Source organism: Festucalex cinctus, chromosome 1 (assembly GCF_051991245.1).
Source record: "Festucalex cinctus isolate MCC-2025b chromosome 1, RoL_Fcin_1.0, whole genome shotgun sequence".
NCBI lineage: Eukaryota > Metazoa > Chordata > Actinopteri > Syngnathiformes > Syngnathidae > Festucalex > Festucalex cinctus.
The window spans coordinates 49,090,741-49,113,387 of NC_135411.1; the positions used below are offsets into that span (position 1 = coordinate 49,090,741).

Here is a 22,647-nt window from a genome sequence, read left to right on the forward strand (position 1 = left end):
TTGTTTACTTAATTAAGTGAAAATGTGTGTGATTCTCTCCCCGAGTAGTTCAAGTAGCGAATTAGCTACTGGGTGTTAGCCTACATGCTAAGCTGAACACACCACTGTTAGCTAGCGGGGATTCAATGCAAGGCAATGCAGCTCCATTCATATAGTGCATTTAATACACAACATAATTCAATGTGTTTAGCTTATCATGGTGAAAAGTTCGGCGGAGTCTCTTCTCTTTTAACTTACCTTCGAAGCATGTGTCTCGCGTTGTGTTCGTGGGTGCGTGTGTGACCGGCTACTGTGATACACGGCATACACTACTGATTGGTTCTGGCTCTTGCACGGCTAACCAATCAAATGCTGCTATGGGCGTTACGTTGCTTGAGTTGGACTCCATAACAGACAGAGACGCTCTGGGCTGCATTCGAAGCGAAAAGACGGAGTTTTAAATCGCTTATATCGGCCGTCAGATTAATAAAACAGGCCGATACCGATATGTACCAATATGTCAAATATCGGCCCCGATTATCGGCCCGGCCGATTATCGGTCTATCTCTAATATATATATATATTAGGGGTGTGAATTGCCTAGTACCTGACGATTCGATTCGTATCACGATTCACAGGTCACGATTCGATTCGATACCGATTAATCCCGATACGAATTTATAAGTCGATTGTTGCGATTTTTTCCATTCAAATTTAGAAAATACTAATCAGTAAGCTTGTACAGTGTAAGATTTATATGAAAATGTATTATTTATTTATCTGAAATTTCAGTCTTATAGAGGTTGTAATCTGTTTCATGTTTGAACAGCATTAAAATAAAATATTAAGGCTTAATGTTAATGTGTGTGTATATATATATATATATATATATATATATATATATATATATATTTAAATTGGTCCCCTTGGTTATTATTAATATATCCTGGTTGACAACTTTCGCTCTATCTCTTCCAGTGTATGCACTATGCAGGTTAAACCGCTGATGTAGGGCCACATACACAAAGATGAACTTTACTCTTTATATAGTGCAAAATTACAACTTACAAAGTTTGGCTATAACAGAATGTAAGAACAGTTTTTAATAATCCAGAAGAAAAGAGTATATTTACTTTTATGCACCTTGATTTCACACCTTTTTTTCCCCCCTGCTGTTCCGACGCCACTCATCCTCTTTTTTTTTTTTTTTTTTTTTTTTTTTTATTTATTTTTTATTTTTTTTTTTTATTTTATATTCCCCTATCACAATGGAGAGCAAAGTATGTGCCAAATAATAGAATAAACTCTCCAGATATTTTCATGCATTTAAAACAGAACAAAGACCATATTTAGTGAAAAGATATTTTTGGAATGCGAATCCTGTTCATCAGTCTGGTGGTGAGGCTCCTGGGTGTGTTGTAAATGGGTGCATTGTTAGTAGCCGCTGTAAATTTTTGTTGCTCTTGTCTTTGTACCTTAGTAGTAAGTATGCACTCTGTTTAATATATTTCGATATAATACTTGACAAAGCTGACTTGTTTTTCTGTGGGATTATCACAAGAAATAAAATTAGCTAGTCATGGTCATTTGTAGATGCAGGTTCATAATTGGCTGTGGTTTGGTGCCATCAATAACAATGTTTTGTTTCTTTACCATCTGGATGAAGAATGAGATGAATCAAACCATAAAACACATTTCCAATAACTGCTATGGCTGACCTTGTGTGCCTCTCCCACTAGCCTGCCTGCCTCATTCTTTACTCCTACTTGATGTTTGCCACTCTTGGTGCCTGCTTCCCTGTGTCAGCTGTAGTTGTCGGGGGATGGGCAATTGTCAGCCCATTCATAAACAGATGCTGTCTGCGTTGGTGTGTGTATTCTCTCCAGGAGGCTCCCACCATGCTCTGTTGTTGATGTTGAACACAGGACCATCTGCTGAAGTACTTGATGGTTGGGAAGGAGCGGGTCTACAAAGAGCAGGGGGAGGTGTGGGAAACACAGGGGAGGGGGTGGCAGCATTTCCATTTCATCAAACTGCTGTAATGGCTCGTGATGGGAAGATGTAAGTGTGGATTTTTCAGATTGTAGCACTTGGGATGTTCAAGCGATGTGGCTGTCATTTTGGACAGTTTACATCGTTTGGAGCCTGTAAGCACTAGGGGTGGGACAAAAAACCGATTCGACCGAACCATCGGTCGTCAAGGGGAGCTAAACGGCCGTATCGGTAGCAGACTTGTCAACCGATACAAAATCCGCCGGGAATCCTTAGATACATTGCTTGTAAAGCTGTGGACCGGATATCGCGTTGCTGTGAATCGGTTGCGAGTGAGGCTTTATGGTTTTCATAACAATAGCAAGAGTTCTGCGCCGTGCTCTACTTGTTTTGTTTACATTTCAGTAGCAGCACTATTCAAGCTACTTCCGTGTTTACAGAGAGCTAGCAAAGTAGCGCTCAGAGACGCTTCATTCCCTGGATGTTGTAAACATAATGCAAAGACGTTACGCACCTTTTTTTGGGGGGGGGGGGGGGTCCGCCTACCGTCAACGCCGTGCTCGCGACACGGCACGCGGGCTCGCGCGCAGTCGCGCACAACAAGTGACAACATGCAAATGGAGACAGTTAGCAGAAGCCGGTGCCGTACATCTCGGTATTTCCCATTGCTATCGAGTCCTCTCGGTGCACTCGGCGTTGGTACTGCGCGCGAGCCAAAAAGAATAACTCGCGTGACGATCCAATGCATGGATTCAAACGACACAGGTATGTCCCACAGCCAACACACCAGCTAAGCTAAAAGCACACTGCAAGTATCTAATTTCTCAGTTTGTGGCTCCCTGTCAATGTACACAACTAGCATGAGCAGCAGGGAACTGAGACGTGCCCGCAATTACGTCATCAAACTCAAAATGAACGATAGCCCAAAAAACAAAACAAACAGTAGTAATTCTGTGGTCATCATCGTGTCTCAGATTAAAAAAACAAAAAAGATGTCATACATTAACCAAAAATGAATGTGATGGCAAAGAAAAATAAAAATTGTTAAAAACAAAAATTGTTAATAAAAAGGGAAATGCACTTTTGGAAATATTTTTGCATATATTAAGTTGTTAAAATGTGTTTGATAGATTTATTGTTCCATAAGGTGGCTTCATATTTCTTTTGGCTGGACGGTATGTTTATTTCATGTCTTAAATTTATGTTTCTGAAATACTTCACAATGTGGACATATTCTGTTTAATTGTGTTGGTGTCTTTTTAAAGGTTAAATATTTATATTTCAAATTGAATTATCATCCTTTTGTTTTCCCGATCCTGATTTTGAATTAAAAAAAACAAAACAAAAAACAATTATAACTGTCAATAACAACTAATAAATATTTAAACTGATACATTTTTCAGTCATATCGCCCAGCCCTTTGTTCCGGTCCATTTAAATAATTGATTCAATATATAAAAATATAGAAGACATTGTTGTTGTTCTCTTTTTACACATTTGTAGATACTGTAAAAATTTGTGGTGTTTTAAGATTGTTTACAAGCAACAAATGTCACTATAAGTTTTGAATATTGAAATTAATCGTATCGAATCGAAAATTGTATCGTCCCCAAACTTAATCGAACCGTTCTGTTCTGAAAGATAATCGTTTTTCAATCGAATCGCAACTTGTGTATCGAGATACATATCGAATCGGCCTCATGTCAGAGATTCCCACCCCTCGTAAGCACAAACAATTGAAAACCTTTCAAAGTGGAAGCAGTCATGGCATAGTCAGCCATGAAAATGGAGGACAGGCATAGTCACAACATCCGAAACCACGGTGCTGCTGTTTAATAATAACGCTTCTCCAGGAAAGTTTTACCCCACTGTGCAAGTTGTTCCAACTCAAATGTGCCAATGAAGGGTACCGGTACACAAAAGACTGATGTGTATCAAACATTGGATGACTACTGTCTTGGCATTCATACTTAAGCATAATTAGGGCTGGGTTCAAAATATCGATATATCGATATTGTATCGATACACCTTTTCATATCCCAATATCGATAAATAAAGCATGTATCGATATATCGATCTAGATCATGGAGCAACCGTTACGCACATCCATTTCCTGGTGGCGCGCTTCAGCCATCGCCAAAGTCATAAAAACAGTACATACAATAAACATCATAGTGTTTTATGACAACACTGAACTATATTTACAATTTAATATGTACTAGTGGATGAATTTTTATTAATGATTGTAGTTAAAAAAAAAAAATGGCAAAAATTAATGACAACTTTATATTCATGTTATTTCCCATTTCTAGTCCCTGATCGTAAACGGACCATAACGGTATCGGTCACTGCCGCGAGTACCAATACCTTAAAATAAAAATGGTATTGGCACCGATACCTGGTATCAGTAGTCACCCATCATAATCAGGGTGATACCAACGCTGCCTCAATTTGAGCCAGGAAATACCCTGATATGAGTGTTGAAATGTTACTGGGGTTGGACATTGTCACAAAATTTATTTACGTATTTATTTACAACTGATTGTCACATTCACCGAAGTGGGGTGAAATTTGTTCTCCGCATTTGACCCATTCCCTGGGGGAGCGGTGAGAATCTAGGTTGTGTTTTGTAAATTTCTATTTAAGATGGTTAAAAAAAATGTACTTAAGTTTAAAACATCATAAAAAAGTGGATGCTAATGTTTGTTCACTTTTTTTTTTTTTTTTTTAAATAAAAAAAAAAGAGCCAATAAAGAATCAAATTGTTAACCAGAATCAAAAACGGTATCTGAATCGTAAAAATCCTGTCAATTCCCATCCCTATCCATCTAATACGTTGTCAATACAATTGCCTTGGCAGACTTATTTTGAAGTTGACCCTCAAAGGGTGTGGTAGCGTGGCGGCTCAAAGAGGCTAGATTATTGGCAATATTCAGATTTTGAAAAAGCCATGGAATGTAAACACCCCCAAAAACCTGAATATTTTCTTATTCTGGGTTTTAACCCGAATAAGACGGGTTATCCCTTTCATAACCTGAATTCTTGTACCTCATAAACAACACTGATTTCTCTGACATTTTGACCTTATTTTCTGTCTCTATGGCAACAATGCCAGAATTTATCTATACATAAAGATTATTTTTTGGATTGGCTTTCCCTTTAATGACCTTGCACCCTTTCACCAACTATTTCGTTCCATAATGAATTTATGAACTATTCAATGTTAATTGTGATGTCTTAACGGCTTTGTATCTCCGGTTATATCACAAGGTCAGGCCTTTGTTGTAATCTCATTAATGGATTAAACAAAGGCCCACATCTTTCTGCTGCAGACTAAATGGTGCACCTGGAGATAACAGAGGAAACACCTTGGAAACAAATTAGGGGTGCACCGATCATAATTCTCCAGCCGATTCCAGATCTTTTAAAAAGTCGGACCTGCCAATCCCGATTTTTGCCGATACTGATTTTTTTTTCCATCACAGGCGGCATATACCTTTAGTGTTCTAATCTTGTTTTGTTGGAAAGCATTGAACAATATCGTCAAAATAATACAAATTGGGCGTTTTAACTGTACATGAAGTTCTCTCAAATAAAAATGAAAATCCTATAAGTCATCTCAGCAGAAGAGAACAGTGGCTGACTTTTTCAGACCTCTGATGAGGGAGATGAGTTTGGTGGAAAAGATCAGTTTATTCTTAAGGGATCGGCAGATCACCGATCTTCAAAAACTAAAGAAATTGGGGCTGATAAATTGGCCGGCCGATCGATCGGTGCACTCCTAAAACAAATATCCAGTCGGAAAAATGTGCAAAGTTGGCTTGGAGACAAATAACTAACGCAAAAAAAAATGGGGGTTAAAAATAAAACTGAATACTGTCCACTTGTTATACATAGTGCCCAGGCCTACGAGCCGAGCCGTCTGTCTGATCTGCTGTATTTTAGTTTAAAAGGCAGCAACTTTTTAAAATTTATTTTTTGTTATTCATTGTTGTTAAAAATAAACATTTTCAAAGATTGCTGATGTGCATTTTTTTTTTTAATGTAAAAGAATAACTAAAACCACATTTTTTTCCTCAGACTATAATCGTACACCAAAATCTGACTGAAACCGTTGCACCCCTAGTTACATGTCCAAACCCATGACACAGGTGATCCAGAGGAGGAATCTAAGGATTGATTTGTGTACATTCAGTTGATAAATTTGTTTGTGCTTTTGTTACCATTGCCTCGCTTTTGCTCAGTTATCAAGCTTCGGTAATTTTGCTTGGTTTGCCATTGAGCACTAAAATTCAGGCTTTTTCCTAATGTCCTCCACACAGAATCCACCCGCAGGAGGACACACTGTGGATGGAAGAAAGCGAGAAACGGTGTGTGACAAGGAGGATAAGACTATACAGGACTGGACAGAAGGTAGAGACGATACCATGACATTGATTGTTTGTATATATTTGATAATTCAACTGATTTTAGAATAATGCATTGACTAATTTTTTTTTCTCCCTCATGATTGGTGGGTGGATTTGGGGGGGAGGGGGGTTGGGTCATTAATTGCAGATCACTCAGCAAACATACATCTGTAAATAGCAGAACACTACCGTATTTAGTAAGCAAATTAACTCATTCAATCCCAAACACGGATAAATACGTTTTTTTTTGTTTTTGTTTGTTTTATTTTATACATTTTTGGGATTGAATGAGTGCTTTTTGTGTTAGCGCATTCAGAAGGCTTTGATGCAGCTTCTGACATGAAGAGGTCGCTTAAAGCAATGGTAGTTATATCAAAGATAGCCAGCAGGTGGCAGCAGAGTATAAGAGATCAGCCAGGGCCATGTTGCAACAAACTCCTTTTGCCAGTGTTTTCAACAGATTTGTGAATAATGATGAAACAGCTATATATCTTAATGCCAACTGCTGCAAAACAGAAATAGATATAAATAAACTTTTTTTTTTTTTTTCCTGATGAAAGAAGAGACTCTAATTTTTATTTTGGTAGGTTCCATGTTTTTATGGCAATAGTACACATTATTCTATGGCCCTATCCAGCAAAACAGTCGGGAGCGAAGGGGGTTGCTTCAGTGAAAATGGCTGGGAGTGAATAAGTTAACTAACTTGACTGCACTATTTCCAGATAGCTTCACGTCTAATACTGTTCTTCTGACCTTGACTTTACAAACACGTTTCAGCCACTCAGTCCTTGTCAGGTCTTTCTCACTTTCTCCCCATCTTACTATAATTGTGAGATGATGCGTCAGACATCGGCAGCAAATCTTGATAGTGGCATCGTCCGTTGGATAGTGGACATTCAGACATAGCCCTTGTTTCGGTCAGTCGGTGTCGAATCCATATAGCAGCGTCCGATTCAGTCATTATCACCTAGCCCCCTCTCCAAGGAGGAGAAGAGAGGGCAGTAGATAGAAGAACCAGTAGTAAAACAGGCCTACTTGGGGTTAAACTCCAAGCGAAATTCTAAAAAGAAGGTCTTGTGAACGTTTAAACTTTTCTACTGAGGTAGCATCTCTACTTTCTGCGTCTCAAGTGGACCTGCAGCCAGTGTAAGTTGTCTAGTATCTGAGTAATGCGACGGAACCTTGTTGTCCTCGTCAGGAGTATCCGCAGCATTTGGTAATACGATGCATGGGAAGTCTACAAAACAGTACGTTACAATAAGGGTAGGTGATATGGCCCAAAAAAATCATATCACGATATTTCCAAAAAAAATTGCGGTGCTGATATTTTTGATGATATTGGTAATAATTACTGAACAATAGATTTGTGATTGACACTCCAAAATAATAGCACTTTTATTGCAGCAACAATATTTAAGCCACCATTTTTTTTTCCAGAATTGAAATGTAAACAAAATGCAAATATACCAACTGTAATGTAATAAAATGGAAATAAAAACAGGCCAGATAGTGTTTACCCTGCGAATTATAACATAACTGCTTAAAGGACATTAACTTACAAATACAATGAAAGCACATACCTTCAGAAGTCAGTGGCAAATTACATGAGTCAAAAAAGTCCACTATTTTCTCCTGTGTAGTTTAGCCTCGTGTTGTTACCAGGGGGATCGGCAATGATATGGGAGCAGCCAGTTTGTGGCGTTAAGCTTTGTACATCGCAGGCAAATTGTATTTGTAAAAAAAATTTTCCCCTCTGTGCTTGTTTAGGCAGTGGTTATTTTAGCCGCAACCTCCTCGACCGTTATTTTACCGCGAATGGCTCTGGTTGTTTAATCAGAGGAGCGAGAAAATGCCGCGTTTCCTTGTAGACTTTACTAGCAGGTATGAATAACACAAATGTGCACTTTTAGGGCGCTGCGCGATAGAAACGTGCACGCCTTCTCGTCGAGAGCATATTAGCTTAGCGGTCGATTAGCGTCACAAACTCACGTGAATTAGATGGCGAATTACCAGTCACGGTAAAATAAACACCGCGGATTGTTGATCTTGGCCAAACGATACACGACCGCTTCAGTATTAACCGACCATCGTCTGTTTTTGTTTTGTTTTTTTTCGTTTTCTTGTTTTGTTTTTTTCACAAGGAGTGCGTCGAATCAAGATTGCTCCAGTAATTAATGAACAAAACAGCATCCACATGACGAAGCTCACTCCCACTTTGTCGAAGATGCGACAGAACTGAGCTCTTGCAGCCTCACACGCTCATACATTTTTTGTGCAGCAGCGAAAGACGCATATACGTCCAAATTGACACAGACGTATAATGTTAGGCATTACGTCATCACGTCAATTTCGCGATATGTCAAATTTTGATCACCTAAAAAAATACACCGGTAATATCGCAGACAATATTTTTTGGAACATCCCCACGTTACAGTAACCGAGGCAAGACGTTGCAAATACATGAATTTTAATCTCTGCGTCACTAGTTGGTGGCTGCACAGATCTTAGCAATATAACGGAGATGCAAAAAATGCAGTTCAAACCATATTTACCAAAACTCAAGAGTGGTGTCCTTAAAGTGTCAGAGACAGACAAAATCACCATAGAAGTGCAAAGTACTTTTAAGAGAGTAAAAGTAGATATATGATTTAGTGAATAAATACGCAGTGAAACAGTCTCATAAAAATGAGATATCTTTTGCCATGACAGCTCATTTCCATGCATACAGCAGCAAACTGAGCTGTGATTGGTCGTTACCTGTTTCCCCAGCACAGGTAATGTCATATTCAGTTGACAGCAAGTGGCAAAATTAGTTTTTAAAGGTATTAATTTGTTATGAAAAAATTGAATTATTACATTAATTAGACAAAATGTTATTTTTTTTTTACATTTAAAAATGTCTCGAGTCAAGTATCCCTTTAAAAAAGCCATGTTTGTAATTTCCATTCCTTTATTAAAAAACAAAGGTACCAACATTTTTTAACCCTGCTTCATTCACTGCTTTGATCCCATAGCATGTTAGAAAGTGTTGATCGTTGTTTTTCAAAGCGTAAAAACAGGTGTTTGTAAATGTCTTATTTCAATTCAACACAGATAATTATCAGTCTGTTTGAAAAATCTAAATTCTGAGGATTTGGGAAAATTTAGGTCTCAAAAACTAATGATCAGTTTGATAATCATTTAATTATTTATTCATAGATTAATCGTTGCACCTCTATACACATAATGCCACAATGTCACTCAAGTCTTGTTTTTGACACTGAGGTATTCACTTGAGATGATTGTCCTGTCTGTAAATGTAGACTACCAACAAGAATTTTTTTTAACTCTTAAACTCTAAATAAATGCCACTGAAATTGTTGATCACAAGTATTTATTTAAACATTAAAATGAAATGCAGTAAGTCCTCTGAATTAATGAATTAATTTAAACATGGAGTTGTTGCCGAACAGCCAGGTAACCAAAACCTCTTGACCATCCTGCAAGTGTCTAAATAATGAGAGAAATCTGCTCATGACTCAGAAGCAAAAACCACAAGGTTGTGTATTTGCACATTGCTGTGTGTTTGTGTCAGAAACTTCAAACCACTCCCATCCTTAGAAAGGTTATCTGGTCCGAACCACATACACATGCGCTCGTGACGTGAATGCTTATTGCGTGACGGTCTCTTCAGTGTTTCCACTTGTGAAAGTGAGATAGATAGTTAGTTTAGTATTGGTTTATGAGCTCTCTGCACATTCAGAAGAGGAACATTGTGGCAGCAAGTGTGGTCATCTTGCCAAGAAAAGCCTTAGGAGTTGCCTGTTAAGAAATTTTGCCATACAATAAATACATTTTCTTTAACCTAGGAATCTATTATTATATTGAGGCTTTTCAAAGTCATTTAATGCACACCTGTCATCAAGAAATTGTACTAATACTCTGATTAAATCTGAAACGAATGTCATAGAGTACTTGAAATTAACACAATTTCATATCTACTTCAGTGGAACCTCCGAAGAAAAAACTAAATTATTTCTACATGAATGTGTTTGTACGTGAGGGGCTAATTGTCAAGTTCTGCTTTTATGGTTATTACGTTTACTTTTCTGCATCATTGGCTCATCTATGATGACATTGTTAAAAAAAAAAATTAGACCTAAACCATGTGATGTGTGAGCATGTAGGCCTAGTTTTGTATCTTAAAACTTTGGAGGTTCCACTTTATTGGAATTATTCTCAATCCTTGAATCCATGCATTGATGAACTAGTGCTTGAACTAGTGCACTTGGGCCAAGATTTTAGATCTCGACATAGGTCATTTTATATTCTGATAATGATGTACATCCTGAGTATTTTTCCCTAAAATTACATGAATTTCATGAAAATTTTCTTCATAAATTGTTAAACCACGTCTCATATGCAACTTTTATAATACAAAATACAATAAAACACATCTAGTAGAAAGATACAATTTAAAAAATATCTAGTAGCCCAACTAGTTTTCACTGTTGTGAATAATTAATGGGTGATGTAAACATGCGACAGTAATGCATAAGTGCTGATGCAGTTACATTTTACCTTCATTCATTGTTCATACAATGTTATGTATCGTAAAGTCATTCTTGTCACACAATAACTCATGCACTAATTTATGCGCTAGTTTATTGTACGCCTGTCAGCTGTCACCAACAAATCATGTTGACTGAATTGTTTGAGTTGGGGAAAAAGCAGCAAAATGTCATCGCATTAAAGCATTTACAGCAGCAGTCATTTGAAGTAGTCGTGAAAAGTGCATTGAGCACAAGTTGTACTGTAGTCACATGGCACTCTCGAGTTGGCTGACCCCTTTTGCTCTTTCATACACGTTAGAAGCTGCAGCTGCATTCCACTTGCATCAACTTCAAAGATGGCTCTTTGTCACTCCTCTTTCCAACATTCCAATTTTCGTTCCCTCCCCCTCCTCACTTGGTCTTTTAATTGTCCCTATTCTCTTGATATTTTTCTCCCCCATCTAACCCCATCTCTGTATAGCTTTGTCGGCCCCCTTCCCAACCTCCTCTGTCTGTAAGATGATCACAGCTATCTGTCGTGGTGCTGCCAACTTTGGGGGCCCATGTAAAAGCTGCACTCAAAGGGATGGGAGTATGGACGGTATCTGCCCAAGACTATTCGTATTTTAATAGGTATGTTCGATACCACTTTTTTTTTTTTTTTTTTTCAGACCAATACTCAGTTCTTGAGTAGTCACCTATACCAGATACTGATAGCACTCGTACATAAAATTCCCCTCCAAAAATGACAAGCAATTTTAAAGAAAGACCTATATATCCCAATACTGTATAGTATTTTTCATTTAAATTTGCATGAAATTAATGGAAATATTCAATTTTTATAATTTCTAGTTCCTGATTACTGGTGTCGGCCACCGTTGCAGGTACTGATATTTTACAATAAGGCTGGTAACGGCACATATACCAATACCTGGTATCGGTACTCGTCCATCACTATATTTTAAGACTCCAGGTAGTAGTCAGGTAGGCTACCGATGCCAGCAACTGATACTGAAGGCAAAAAGACATGTATGTCCTCTGCAGTAGTTGCCGCTGTACTGTGGCAGGTTGTCACATCAGTGAATGATCTACATCAGAAAAAAAGAAAAATAAATGAATATATATATATATATATATATATATATATATATATTTTGGTTTTGTTTTTGTTTTGTTTTTATTTTTTGTTATTGAGTAAAAGGAAATGTTGTATTCCAAAAGTTCTGCAGATCGGTGATGCACCGAATTTTTGGCCACAGAAAACGTTCGGCCGAAAGTGCCCACCCGTGCGAACTACATTGACTATAAAGTGCAATCTCACCTCCAGAAAATACTCACCCCACGTTTGGTGTCTAATGCACCATTAGCCAACATGGCTGTGGTGTGGACGCACTGCAATGCAATGCTATTATAGTAAAAAAAAAAATTGCCATTTTTTTCGGCGTTTTTGCTTTCGGCCAAAGATTATCATCATTTTATATCATCCCTACTGCAGATGCTAACGGTAGTACTTGTATCGGTGAGTACTCAAAGAACGAATACTTGTAATGTTACCGGTCTGAGAAAGTGTTATCGAACATCCATAATTGTAATAAACATTAAAAGACCAGAATCTCTTGTGCAGGGTGATTTAAAAAAAGAATGCACCAAAATTATCATGCGTTATTTCAAAAATGAAAAACTCTAGCTGCCTTGGACACATGTTGTACATCCCTTCAAGTTTTTATTTCATGTTTTACAAGTGCTAAATGCGGCCACCACCGGCAGCACAGACATCAAGCAGATATGAGAATTCCTCCTGTTCCCCTATCCCTCCCTTATTGTTGTAAAACATCAAATAGAAACTTGAAATTACACGTGTCCAAGCTAGAGAATTCTGTTTTTTCGTTTTTGAAATGCCTCATAATTTTGCTGTGTTCTTTTTGAATCACTCTGTATTATGAGGCTGCTTTAATCATGTTTCAATTGTCTTATTTTTTTTTTAGGAGCTTCAAAGGCGTGCAGCCATTTAGAACACCAGCAATATGCTTGTGAGTCAAGACTTGGAGATGTAAACAACTTGGTTCAGTAGAATGGACCAGTTGTTTTAGTAGTGTTGTTGAGGCTGTATCTTTTGTATTTACTTTTCCGAGTGTGATTCCAGCAAGTTCTGTTTGGTTTGTCATCGGCTTGTGGATGGCTAAGTTGTAGATGCTGGCCATATGCCAATAGCTTCGGATAGTCTGCTGGGAGTAACTAAAGATGGAGCCGACGTCAGTGTGTTTTGTAAGCATGCCAGGGTCTGTCCTATTGCTCAGTGTTTTTAATAATTTCCTTTTTTTGTGTGTAGAAAAACAGTGTAGAATGCTTCAGTGCAGTAATCGCTCATTACTAATTATTAAGGGTACAATAAGGCCATGACTGTTAGAGAAAGTGATTAATATTTCGCACAAACCTTGTAACGTATTTAAGTTTCATGCCAATTCGTGTCCACACATGGGCTGATTTGTTTGCTTATTGTATTGAATAGTCAAGCAAGTGTTAGCTTTTTGAACACAAAGTTTATAAATAGACCTGTGACTGCTGCAACAGGCGGGAATAGCTGAAACATGTCCTAACCTCTTTGAAAAGGTCACTAGAGTTGTACACACTTGGAACGGTCAAATACACTTGTCCACTGAGACTGACGGCTGCCTATGTTGAATGTTCATACATGTTGATTGGTATCCTTTTTTGGTGGCTTTCACAGGTGTGGGATAATAGCCACTGGTCAGTGTTTGGCAAATTTCCAGGTGTTAAAGTGGTGTTCAGTGTGAATTATGGTCTCTCAAATTCAGCTGCGTCATAAGACGTTGCACAGGAATTCTACCCAAGATGTAGGAATTCTACCCAAGATGTAGGAATTCTACCCATTAGCTGCCGAGCAGAGATGGGAAAGTATAGAAAGTAAAAACCCTGCCACAGTTTGACTGTAGCCACAGCCCACAGGTGCTTTTACTCAACCAAGCTTGTTTACCTGCCAGTTGAGTAGAAGCACCTGTGCCTAAAGCCAACCTGTGGTAGGGTTTTTACTTTCTGGACCTGAATTTCCCATCTCTGTTGATGATTCCAATCAACACAGCTCAAGAGTGTACAGCTTGAACGCTGTGTTGAGTGATATCAGTCGCTCAGGCAGGAGGCGGCGCAGAAATTAGGCGAGGTGGCTTCCTCCAAATTCTGAACACAGGAAAGTCCCTGACTACTCCCAGAGAAAATTTGTAATTGTCGTACAAGTATGAGCATATGTTAACCTTTCTTTCTTTCTTTTTTCCTTTTTTTTTTTTTTTTTTTTGTGTGTTTATCCTCAGGACCAGACGAAGTCCTGAATCCAAACGGCATCCACTTTCCCAAATACACACACAAACGCACACTCAGTGTTCATCAAGTCCTCAGCAATGCTAAGGGGGCCTGATCAACCAGCTGCCCACTCTGAACAACTCGGCCTCTTCACCCCAGACGCTTGAGGCTGTATCTGCTAACCAAGTCCCCCTGTCCCTCGTCAACCTGGGAACCAGAGAAAAACAGTTCTCCTGTCAACCCAGGGAGGTCCACAAGCCCATCCAGGAGCTGCAGCCACGTGCTGGCCTCACAGGTAAGCTTCCAAAAAAAATTGTAGGTTTGATTCTTCTTCTGGATCAAAATAAATGGATTCTTTTGCACTTCGTTGTGATTTTCAGAAAGTTAAAAACAAAACATGTTTCAACACTAGTTTTTGAAATATCAAATACACATTGGTTTGATCTAAATGTAGCATGCAAATGCAGTGGAACCTCGTTTCACGGACCAATTAACAAGTATTTAATAAAGTTGCCTTGCCTTTGCTCTGGTTCTGGATCATATGAATTCCTTTTCTATTAGTTTTAATGAAGGAAAAAAATGCCTTGGTTGGATATCATTTTGGTTTAGAATAGGGCTGAACGATTAAGGGAAATCTAATTGTGATAAGCATTTAAATCACAACTTTTCACGATTGCATAATCGCTTTTTGTCAAACCACGATTTAATTGCAAATGCAATTAATCATTCAGCCCTAGTTTGGAACAATACAGTTTGCAAACAGAGGTTCCACTGTATTATATTGAGCAAAATAAATACAAATCTAAAAATGTGCTGTAAACTGACAATTCAAAGCTGTTTTCTTTTTTCTTTCTTTCTTTAAAAAAAAAAAAAAAACTCAGAAGTTTATTTGAAAACTTCAATATTTTGTTTATTTAAAATTTTACTAAGCATCTGTATATTTTGCCAAGTCAGTCAGAAGAGGCATGAAACGTTTGCTGCTAAGGCAGTTTACAACTTTGCTTTTCTCAGATCTGAACCTCACCCCCAAGACAGGACTTTTTTTTTTTTTTTTTTTAAACCTGTTTTTTGTGCTCTCGCTCTCTCACTTGCTCGCTCACTCACTCATGCCAGCCAAACTTCGCTACAGATTTTGAACGACATGCCCAAGGACAAAACATTGACAAAAAAAAAAAACTAGTAGCAAATGTAGCCAATATTGTATTCTAATACTCTTAGCTACATAATAATTTGTTTGAATCTGCAACTAGCGTTTTAGGTTCTGCATTTTAGCCAAATCTGCTCGTTAATGCTTCTTTCGTCTCCCTTTGTGACTTTTGTTCTCTTGTTTACTTGTTTCTTATTCTGATCTGTCACTCATCTTTTCATGCTCCATCTTCTATTTGTGTCCTCAGGTAAAGATCTGTCTGTTTGACAGCCTTTCCTCTCTCACCCTCTCTCTCTTTCCAGGCATGGCTCCCATTCGGGATTCCGTCAGCCATTCCCCTAATCAAACAGGTGACGACACATTCCCTATCTTCTGCTCCATTCCTTTCTTTCTTTTAGTGTTTAGTGTTGTGCTTCTTTGCTAACCAGTCTGTTTCCCCTGACCTTGACTGTAGATGAATTACTTTCATGGCATATCAGTGAATGTGACGGTTGAATGAGTGGAAGTTGAATTTTAGATGGAACACATTAAGAGTCGCTGCAAGCATTTGGCAAACATCTATGAGAAAGTGAGACATAATACTAGGGGTGTGAATTGCCTAGTACCTGACGATTCGATTCGTGTCACGATTCGATACCGATTAATCCTGATACGAATTTACAAGTCGATTGTTTTCATTCAAATTTAGAAAATACTAATCAGTAAACTTGTAGAGTGTAAGATTTGTATGAAAATGTATTATTTATTAATCTGAAACGTCAGTTTTATACAGGTTGTAATCTGTTTCATGCTTGAACAGCATTAAAATAAAAATATTAAGGCTTAATGTCCCGTTCATATAACATTCTTCCATGCTTAAGGTGTGAACCCTAACCCGAAGTAAGACGTTTTGTTGAATATTTTTCCATTAAAAATGGAAGTTTAAAAATCGATTCAGCCGCCTATTGAATCGATTCCAGAATTGCACGATGTAGTATCGCGATATATTGCCGAATCGATTTGTTTTTTTTAACGCCCCTACATAATACAGTATGTAAACTTTTGACTTTAAAAAAAAAAAAAATGTAATGACAAACGGTCTGAAAAAATTCTTTCATTCTGGCACTTAGAAAATAATGTTGGTAGTTCGACAAATTTAACTGAAACAGGAAAAATTTTAGTCTGATTTCGTGTTAGTGGTGCATGTAAATATGTGGTTTCGACCAAGTGGTGGCGGCCAGTTGGTTAGATTTAGTCGTGACATTTATGGATCTTGAAAAGTACAAACTTACATATATGTGATACCGTCACAAATTTGCAGAAGTATACTTTGGTCATGCTCAGACAAATATCCTAAGTGATTATGAATATTTATGGCTAAAATACACATTTTTCAAATTTAGTATATCCTGAAATCGGTCACCTGTTCTAGACCATTTTACACAAATTACTTTCCCCAACTCATTTCCATTTCCTCTGTGTTCTTACTGCGCCCACTGATCTTTTTTGCTGTGCTTGATTAATTATAGCTAGTGCATGTTTTGTGTTCTTGCTGTAGTGACAAAATAGTGAAGGATGAGTCAATACTGAGCAGCTGGCACTTTTCACAGACCGTTTGTGGTGGTGACTTGTTGGAGGAAGTAGAGATGTATTTATGGATAATAGGAGGCCGTTTACAACCACACCCATTGTCCTGTTGTAGACAATAGGTTGAACCAATGATGAGAATGATTGCTTCATCAAAGTGCATAACACTTGGCTTCTGTTGCTCTGTTTCATTCAAGGCCTGGAACACCCTGGCTTGGACTCTCAGTATGAGCCCTCTCCTTGGTCTTCTGGCTCTCTCTGCAGCGGTGACAGCAACAGCAACTGGGAAAAGGTCATAGTGGACGGAAGCACAGATAAAGCCAACAACGCCTCCTCAACTAATTCTTCTGTCTGGCCTCCTTCGTCGTCTTCGTTCTCTTGTTCCTCTTCCTCCTCCGGCTGTGGGTCAGGATCAGACCCAGAGTTGGCATCAGAATGCATGGATGCAGACTCGAGCCCATCGACTGGCTCAGAGAGTAACTTTGCCGCAATTGCTGTCACGACTGGGATGATGTCAGCAAATGCTTCTTCCGCTGAGTCTTCTTCAACATTCACTCCTTCCTCTGACATGATGGTTGGCGTTTCTTTGAACGGAGACAGTAATGGCAATAGTCGTCAGCTTAATGGTGGAGGAGTTGGAACAATCTGTGGTGCAAAAAATGGAAATAGCAACATTACTGGACACCCTCACTTCTCTGTGGCCGGGTCCAGCAGTATTGGCAGCAATAACATGGGTAACCACAACAAGCTTGTTAATAACAGCAGTGTTTGGGGCACTCAGTCAGGCACCACCATGATGGCTTCCAGCGAAAGCACCACTTGCATAAATGGAGGATTGACTCCAAATACCATTCCCCCAAATGCCAACCATGGTGCCTGGCCTCAAAATTCAACCCTGACCCCAATGTCCCAGGGCCAACGGCCTCTACAGCCTCAGGGGATGAATCCAAAATTGGGTGTAGCCCCCCAACAGGGCCCCTTGCTGGGATGGGGTGGCACGGCAGCTCCAGACAATAGCAGTATGATGGAAGACATGGAGGTTACTAATGGTACATCAAGCATCAATGTGTTAGGAAGCAGCAACAGTGGAAATGGTGGCCTACAGCTCGCCAACCTTAACACTGAATCCAATGGACCAAATAACACTATGACGATGAATACTACTACTACTACTACTTCTACTAATACTACTACTAACACAACAATGACCTCTATTCCACCAAACTCTATTGCCTCACCTCAACTGAGTGTGGAATGTTCCTGGGGCTCAATTGGAGGAGCAGGGAGTGGTAGTCCACTGCCCAATGGAAACCCTTCATCTGCACCCCAGCGCCCTCTCGGAGAGGTGGGGGGATCCGGAACCTTTGGTACGCCTTGGGATGCATCTACCTACTCTGGAGATAAGGGTCCCCCAAATTCAGACACTGTGAACCCACAACCCCCTGCCTTAATGCAGGCTGGGAATTCCCAAATGTCCTCTTCTGCTGCTGTTAAGAGTAATAATAACCACCATAACACTGGGGGTTCACGCTGGGATCAGGGGCCTGCCAGTAACCCAAATGCGAGTCAGAACAACAACCCCTGGGGTGTCGGTACAAATCAAATGCCAGGCTCCACAGGACAAGTGCCAGGGACTGTGAACCAAACTACAGTGAGCTCTTCTTTAGGGGTACCTCGCCCGTGGGGAGGCAGTGCATCATCTTCCTCCTCCTCCTCTTCCTCCACATCTAACAAGCTGTCAAATGGAGAGTGGGGATCAACCCATGGGAACAACCATTTGGATGCCGAAAGTCATAAAGGAAGTGCTGCTAACAGTGGCTGGAAGAGCCTGGAGGATGATGCCATGGGTATGGGAGGTGGAGGACCTGGTAGCACAAGCCTGGCGGGTGTATCAGGAGTCTGGGGCCGCTCTGGAGGAAGTGAGGGAAGTGCCGAGAGCTCTGGAGGCCAATCCAGCTCGGACCGAGAGAATGCTTTGTCAAAAGGCGGCAATCGAAGAAAAGGCACCAATCCGTCACCATTAATATCATTTCCGAGTAGAACTGACGTGGACCCAAGGGTTCTATCTAATACTGGATGGGGACAAACACCCATACGACAGAATACTGCTTGGGATGTTAGTTCTACCAACAAGCAACACCTGGCTCTTCGAGGAGATGAAAGAAAACAACGCTCTGGCTGGGTAACAGCAGCACCTGCGCAGATGGCTCCTGCCCAGTCCTCTGGAGGTACAGGTATGTGTGACATTGTGGATAAGCACATGCATCCCGTTTAGAGGGAAAATGTAAAATTGTAAAGGCAGCACCAAAAATGATCTAGAATTGAACTACTGTATTTCCCTTTTATACTAACAGGTTGGGGCGATGGTCCTGGTTGTGCCGGCCCAGATAAAGGAAGCTCTGGTTGGGGAGAGCCAAGATCAACCGCCGGGTGGGATAACAAAGGTCCAGCAAGTGGATGTGGCTGGGATAATGGATCCAGTTACAAAGGGTGCAACAACATCAGCAAAGATGACAGGTGACTGAGAAATTAGGTTACGATATTTCATTTTGACTGCTAAAACTGATTGCCCATTTCACATATTGTACATGGTCAAATCACACACACCTTAATTTGCGCCTTCCAGATCCAATACGTGGACTAATGTGCCCAAACAGCAGCAGGGCTGGGGTTCCAGCAGTGGCAATGAGGATGAAGGCTGGGGTACAGCTGGAGACAGTTCCAGAGCCGTTTCTAACAACCACTGGGGAGATCCCCACAAAGGTGCTGGGTCAGTGGGCTGGGACAGCGACAGTGACCGATCAGGTTCTGGATGCTGGAGTGAGCCAGGGCGAACCAATACTAGCAGCAGTAACACCTGGGGAGGAAGTGGAGGCTCAAATACTCCAGACCAGAATACTCCAAACCCAGGTGCCAACTGGGGCGACTCCAAACCCAACCTTCAAAATAAAAGCCAGGGTTGGGGAGAGCCAGTGAAGAACAACCAGGGATCCCAGAACTGGGGCGATGCCAACTCTAAACCCTCCTATACGTCCAACGAGTGGGGGAAAGGTCCAGAGTCCAACATGTCAAGAACCAATAACAAGCCTACAGGTAAACGAACGTTTGTTTGGTTATGATTTATGTACGTACCGTATTTTCCGCACGTACCATATTTCCCGCACTATGAGGCGCACCTAAGAGCCTTCAATTTTTTCAAAACCTAACCATGCGCCTTATAATCCAATGCGCCTTATATATGGATCACTATTGAGCCGCAACAGGTCTCGCTGTCAAGACACGATCGGTGACACGCATGCGCAGAAGATCCCGCCATCTTGGATTGCTAGCTAATACTAATACTTTACCTCAGAGAAAATAATAAAATAGCTGTTTATTCATTTTGGGAGTGAATGGAGTTGTCAGTAAGCTGGTTTGTAATCTATTAATAAAGTTTGACTGACCTATCTGACTGTTTTGTTGACATTCCCTTTAGCGTAGCACCATCTATTGGATGCATAACGTAACCCCAGCCTCTACTGTAGCGCCTTATATATCTGACCCGCTCCAGCAAAAGGGTCCGCATGTCGGGAGGATTAATCAAGAGATATGGGCGATATAGACAGTTGGACATTTTTTGTCCATTTTGAGATTTCTCCACAAATAGCTTCCTTGAGGTTAGGGTAGTTTCATTTCCACGCAGCACAAAAGTCAAAATTGTAATAGAAGTGTATGAAAATAAGCAATTATTAGACAGTATGCCTCGGAACTAGGGGCCGTGTTTTTAGCCTGCTAGCGAGCTAGCATTGCGTCTTGCGCACCTTTTTAAAAACAACCCGACTTTCCTAGCCTCAGACGTAATACACTACTGATTTATATAAATATTGTGAGGATAAGCGAATCTGCTAATGGATGGATGGATGGATGGATGACATAGCAACCAAAAAAAGTCAAAACACAATTCAACACGAACGTGAGCAGAAGTCACCTACCTAATGGAGTAGAAGCTATGTTGTCATCGGTCCGGTTACCAGCGAATTGCCATCCAAACAGACAGAGATATACTCCAAGATCGTTTTCTTAATGAATCGGTGTCTACTTTTAATTCAAATTGCTAAATTCACACACTTGACTAAACCATGTCGAACTCTAGAGAGGGATGCAGCCACGATACCCCCGCGGAGCAATCTGCTCCTTTACTCAGACCACGTCGGTTAAAAGTTGTGACATGCATCAGTGCCTAGTATGCAATGTAGACTAATGTAATAATGTATCGATTCGTAAATACTAATTTAATGGTTTGATCACTTGTCGATGTTGTCCATTTCATACGACGCCGGACGCTGCTTCTTCGATGCGTCAAAAAAAAAAAAAGTCTTCCTGCATACGTTGGAAATATCGCCACACATTTTCACTTTATCTTCTTTTAAATGGGATGACATGAACATAAAAATGAGCTATGAAATATTTAACTTGAAGATGAAAAATGGTCCTCTCAAAAGAGTCACAGTATGACAGCCCGCCTCATAACTCAAACGGGTTATAATGACTTGTAAATACAATTGTTTAGTGTCACTCTATTACTTGCAGTGGGGTGGTGGGACAAAACAAACAAGCCACAAAAAAACAAACATTTGATTCATTTTCAAAAGCATTTGAAAAGCAACATCCATGATAAGTTATCAATAAAGCACTTTTCACAGGCCACATCAAATGGCAAATAATCTTTTAATTGACACAAACTTATGAAATCAAATTTCCCACTGTGGTAATATGACCTAATTTATGCAAGAAAATACCACAAGGAGCAACAATAAAATAAGCAAAACCTCAGTAAATGAATTGTATGCTGAGTGTGATCTTCAAAGTTGAGGCTAATTTCATCTCTTGAGAGGTCAAACGATGTCATTCATTGAAGGTGCGCCTTATAGTGCGGAAAATACGGGACTTTAAATAATTTTTGCACAAATTAGGACCCACCTCAATGAGTGACGTGACTGCATAGTGGCACACTTGGAGGTTCAATGCCTTGCTCAAGGGCACCTTAGCAGTGCTTTATGTAGTGGACTGGTATAGTTCCATGAACCACCTCCAGTTTCCACATTGTGTTACTGCTGACTAGTCAATTAATAGTCACCTGTGTGCTTTTTTTGAACCTATAATGAAATGCAAGGACATGAATGATAGATTGTCTTGTTTCTGTCATCAGGTTGGTTAGGAGGTCCCATGCCCACAGCGGGTCAAAAGGATGAAGCTGCAACTGGGTGGGAGGAGCCTTCTCCAGAATCTGTTCGTCGACGAATGGAGATTGATGATGGAACTGCTGCTTGGGGAGATCCTGGTAAGGGCACCCAAATACAGGTTTCATTGGTGTAACTGTCCTGTTGATCGCCATAGTAAGTTGTAAAACGTGGAGGAATTTTACGTTCAACTGTCAATTTGATCTCTTTTCCAACAATAGTGAAATGCCATGGTGGAGCTGTCAACATGTGGAACAGAACTGGCCAGTCAGACCAGGATAGCATGGGCCCGCCTTCTCAACACCAAGCTCACCCATCACATAGCTCGACCCAGCATTCTCAGCCCATGCAGCCTCATGGACAAGACAAAGGTAGCAGTTCAGGTAAGTTTACTGAATAAATACAGTACCTGAGTACACCTTTCACATTTCTGCAGACATTTTGTTACATTTTTTCATGCGACAACGCTGAATAACTGAGAAGTAGTG

At 39.9% G+C, this 22,647-nt stretch overlaps 1 protein-coding gene across 5 annotated transcripts in view; it reads left to right on the forward strand.

The window, feature by feature from the left end:
- The window catches only part of LOC144031986 (trinucleotide repeat-containing gene 6A protein-like), a 58,312-nt gene that overhangs the window by 11,701 nt on the left and 23,964 nt on the right, over positions 1–22,647 (forward strand). For 4 of the 5 annotated variants that reach the window (XM_077539565.1, XM_077539588.1, XM_077539578.1 and 1 more), the window contains 8 exons: positions 6,294–6,384; positions 14,239–14,522; positions 15,677–15,724; positions 17,138–19,174; positions 19,295–19,457; positions 19,567–20,033; positions 22,129–22,260; positions 22,381–22,542. In XM_077539565.1, coding sequence (XP_077395691.1) covers positions 15,679–15,724; positions 17,138–19,174; positions 19,295–19,457; positions 19,567–20,033; positions 22,129–22,260; positions 22,381–22,542 — 3,007 coding nt within the window. In that variant the 5' untranslated portion in view covers positions 6,294–6,384; positions 14,239–14,522; positions 15,677–15,678. The remainder of the gene's footprint in view (positions 1–6,293; positions 6,385–14,238; positions 14,523–15,676; positions 15,725–17,137; positions 19,175–19,294; positions 19,458–19,566; positions 20,034–22,128; positions 22,261–22,380; positions 22,543–22,647) is intronic. The other variant, XM_077539596.1, reaches the window with a different exon arrangement.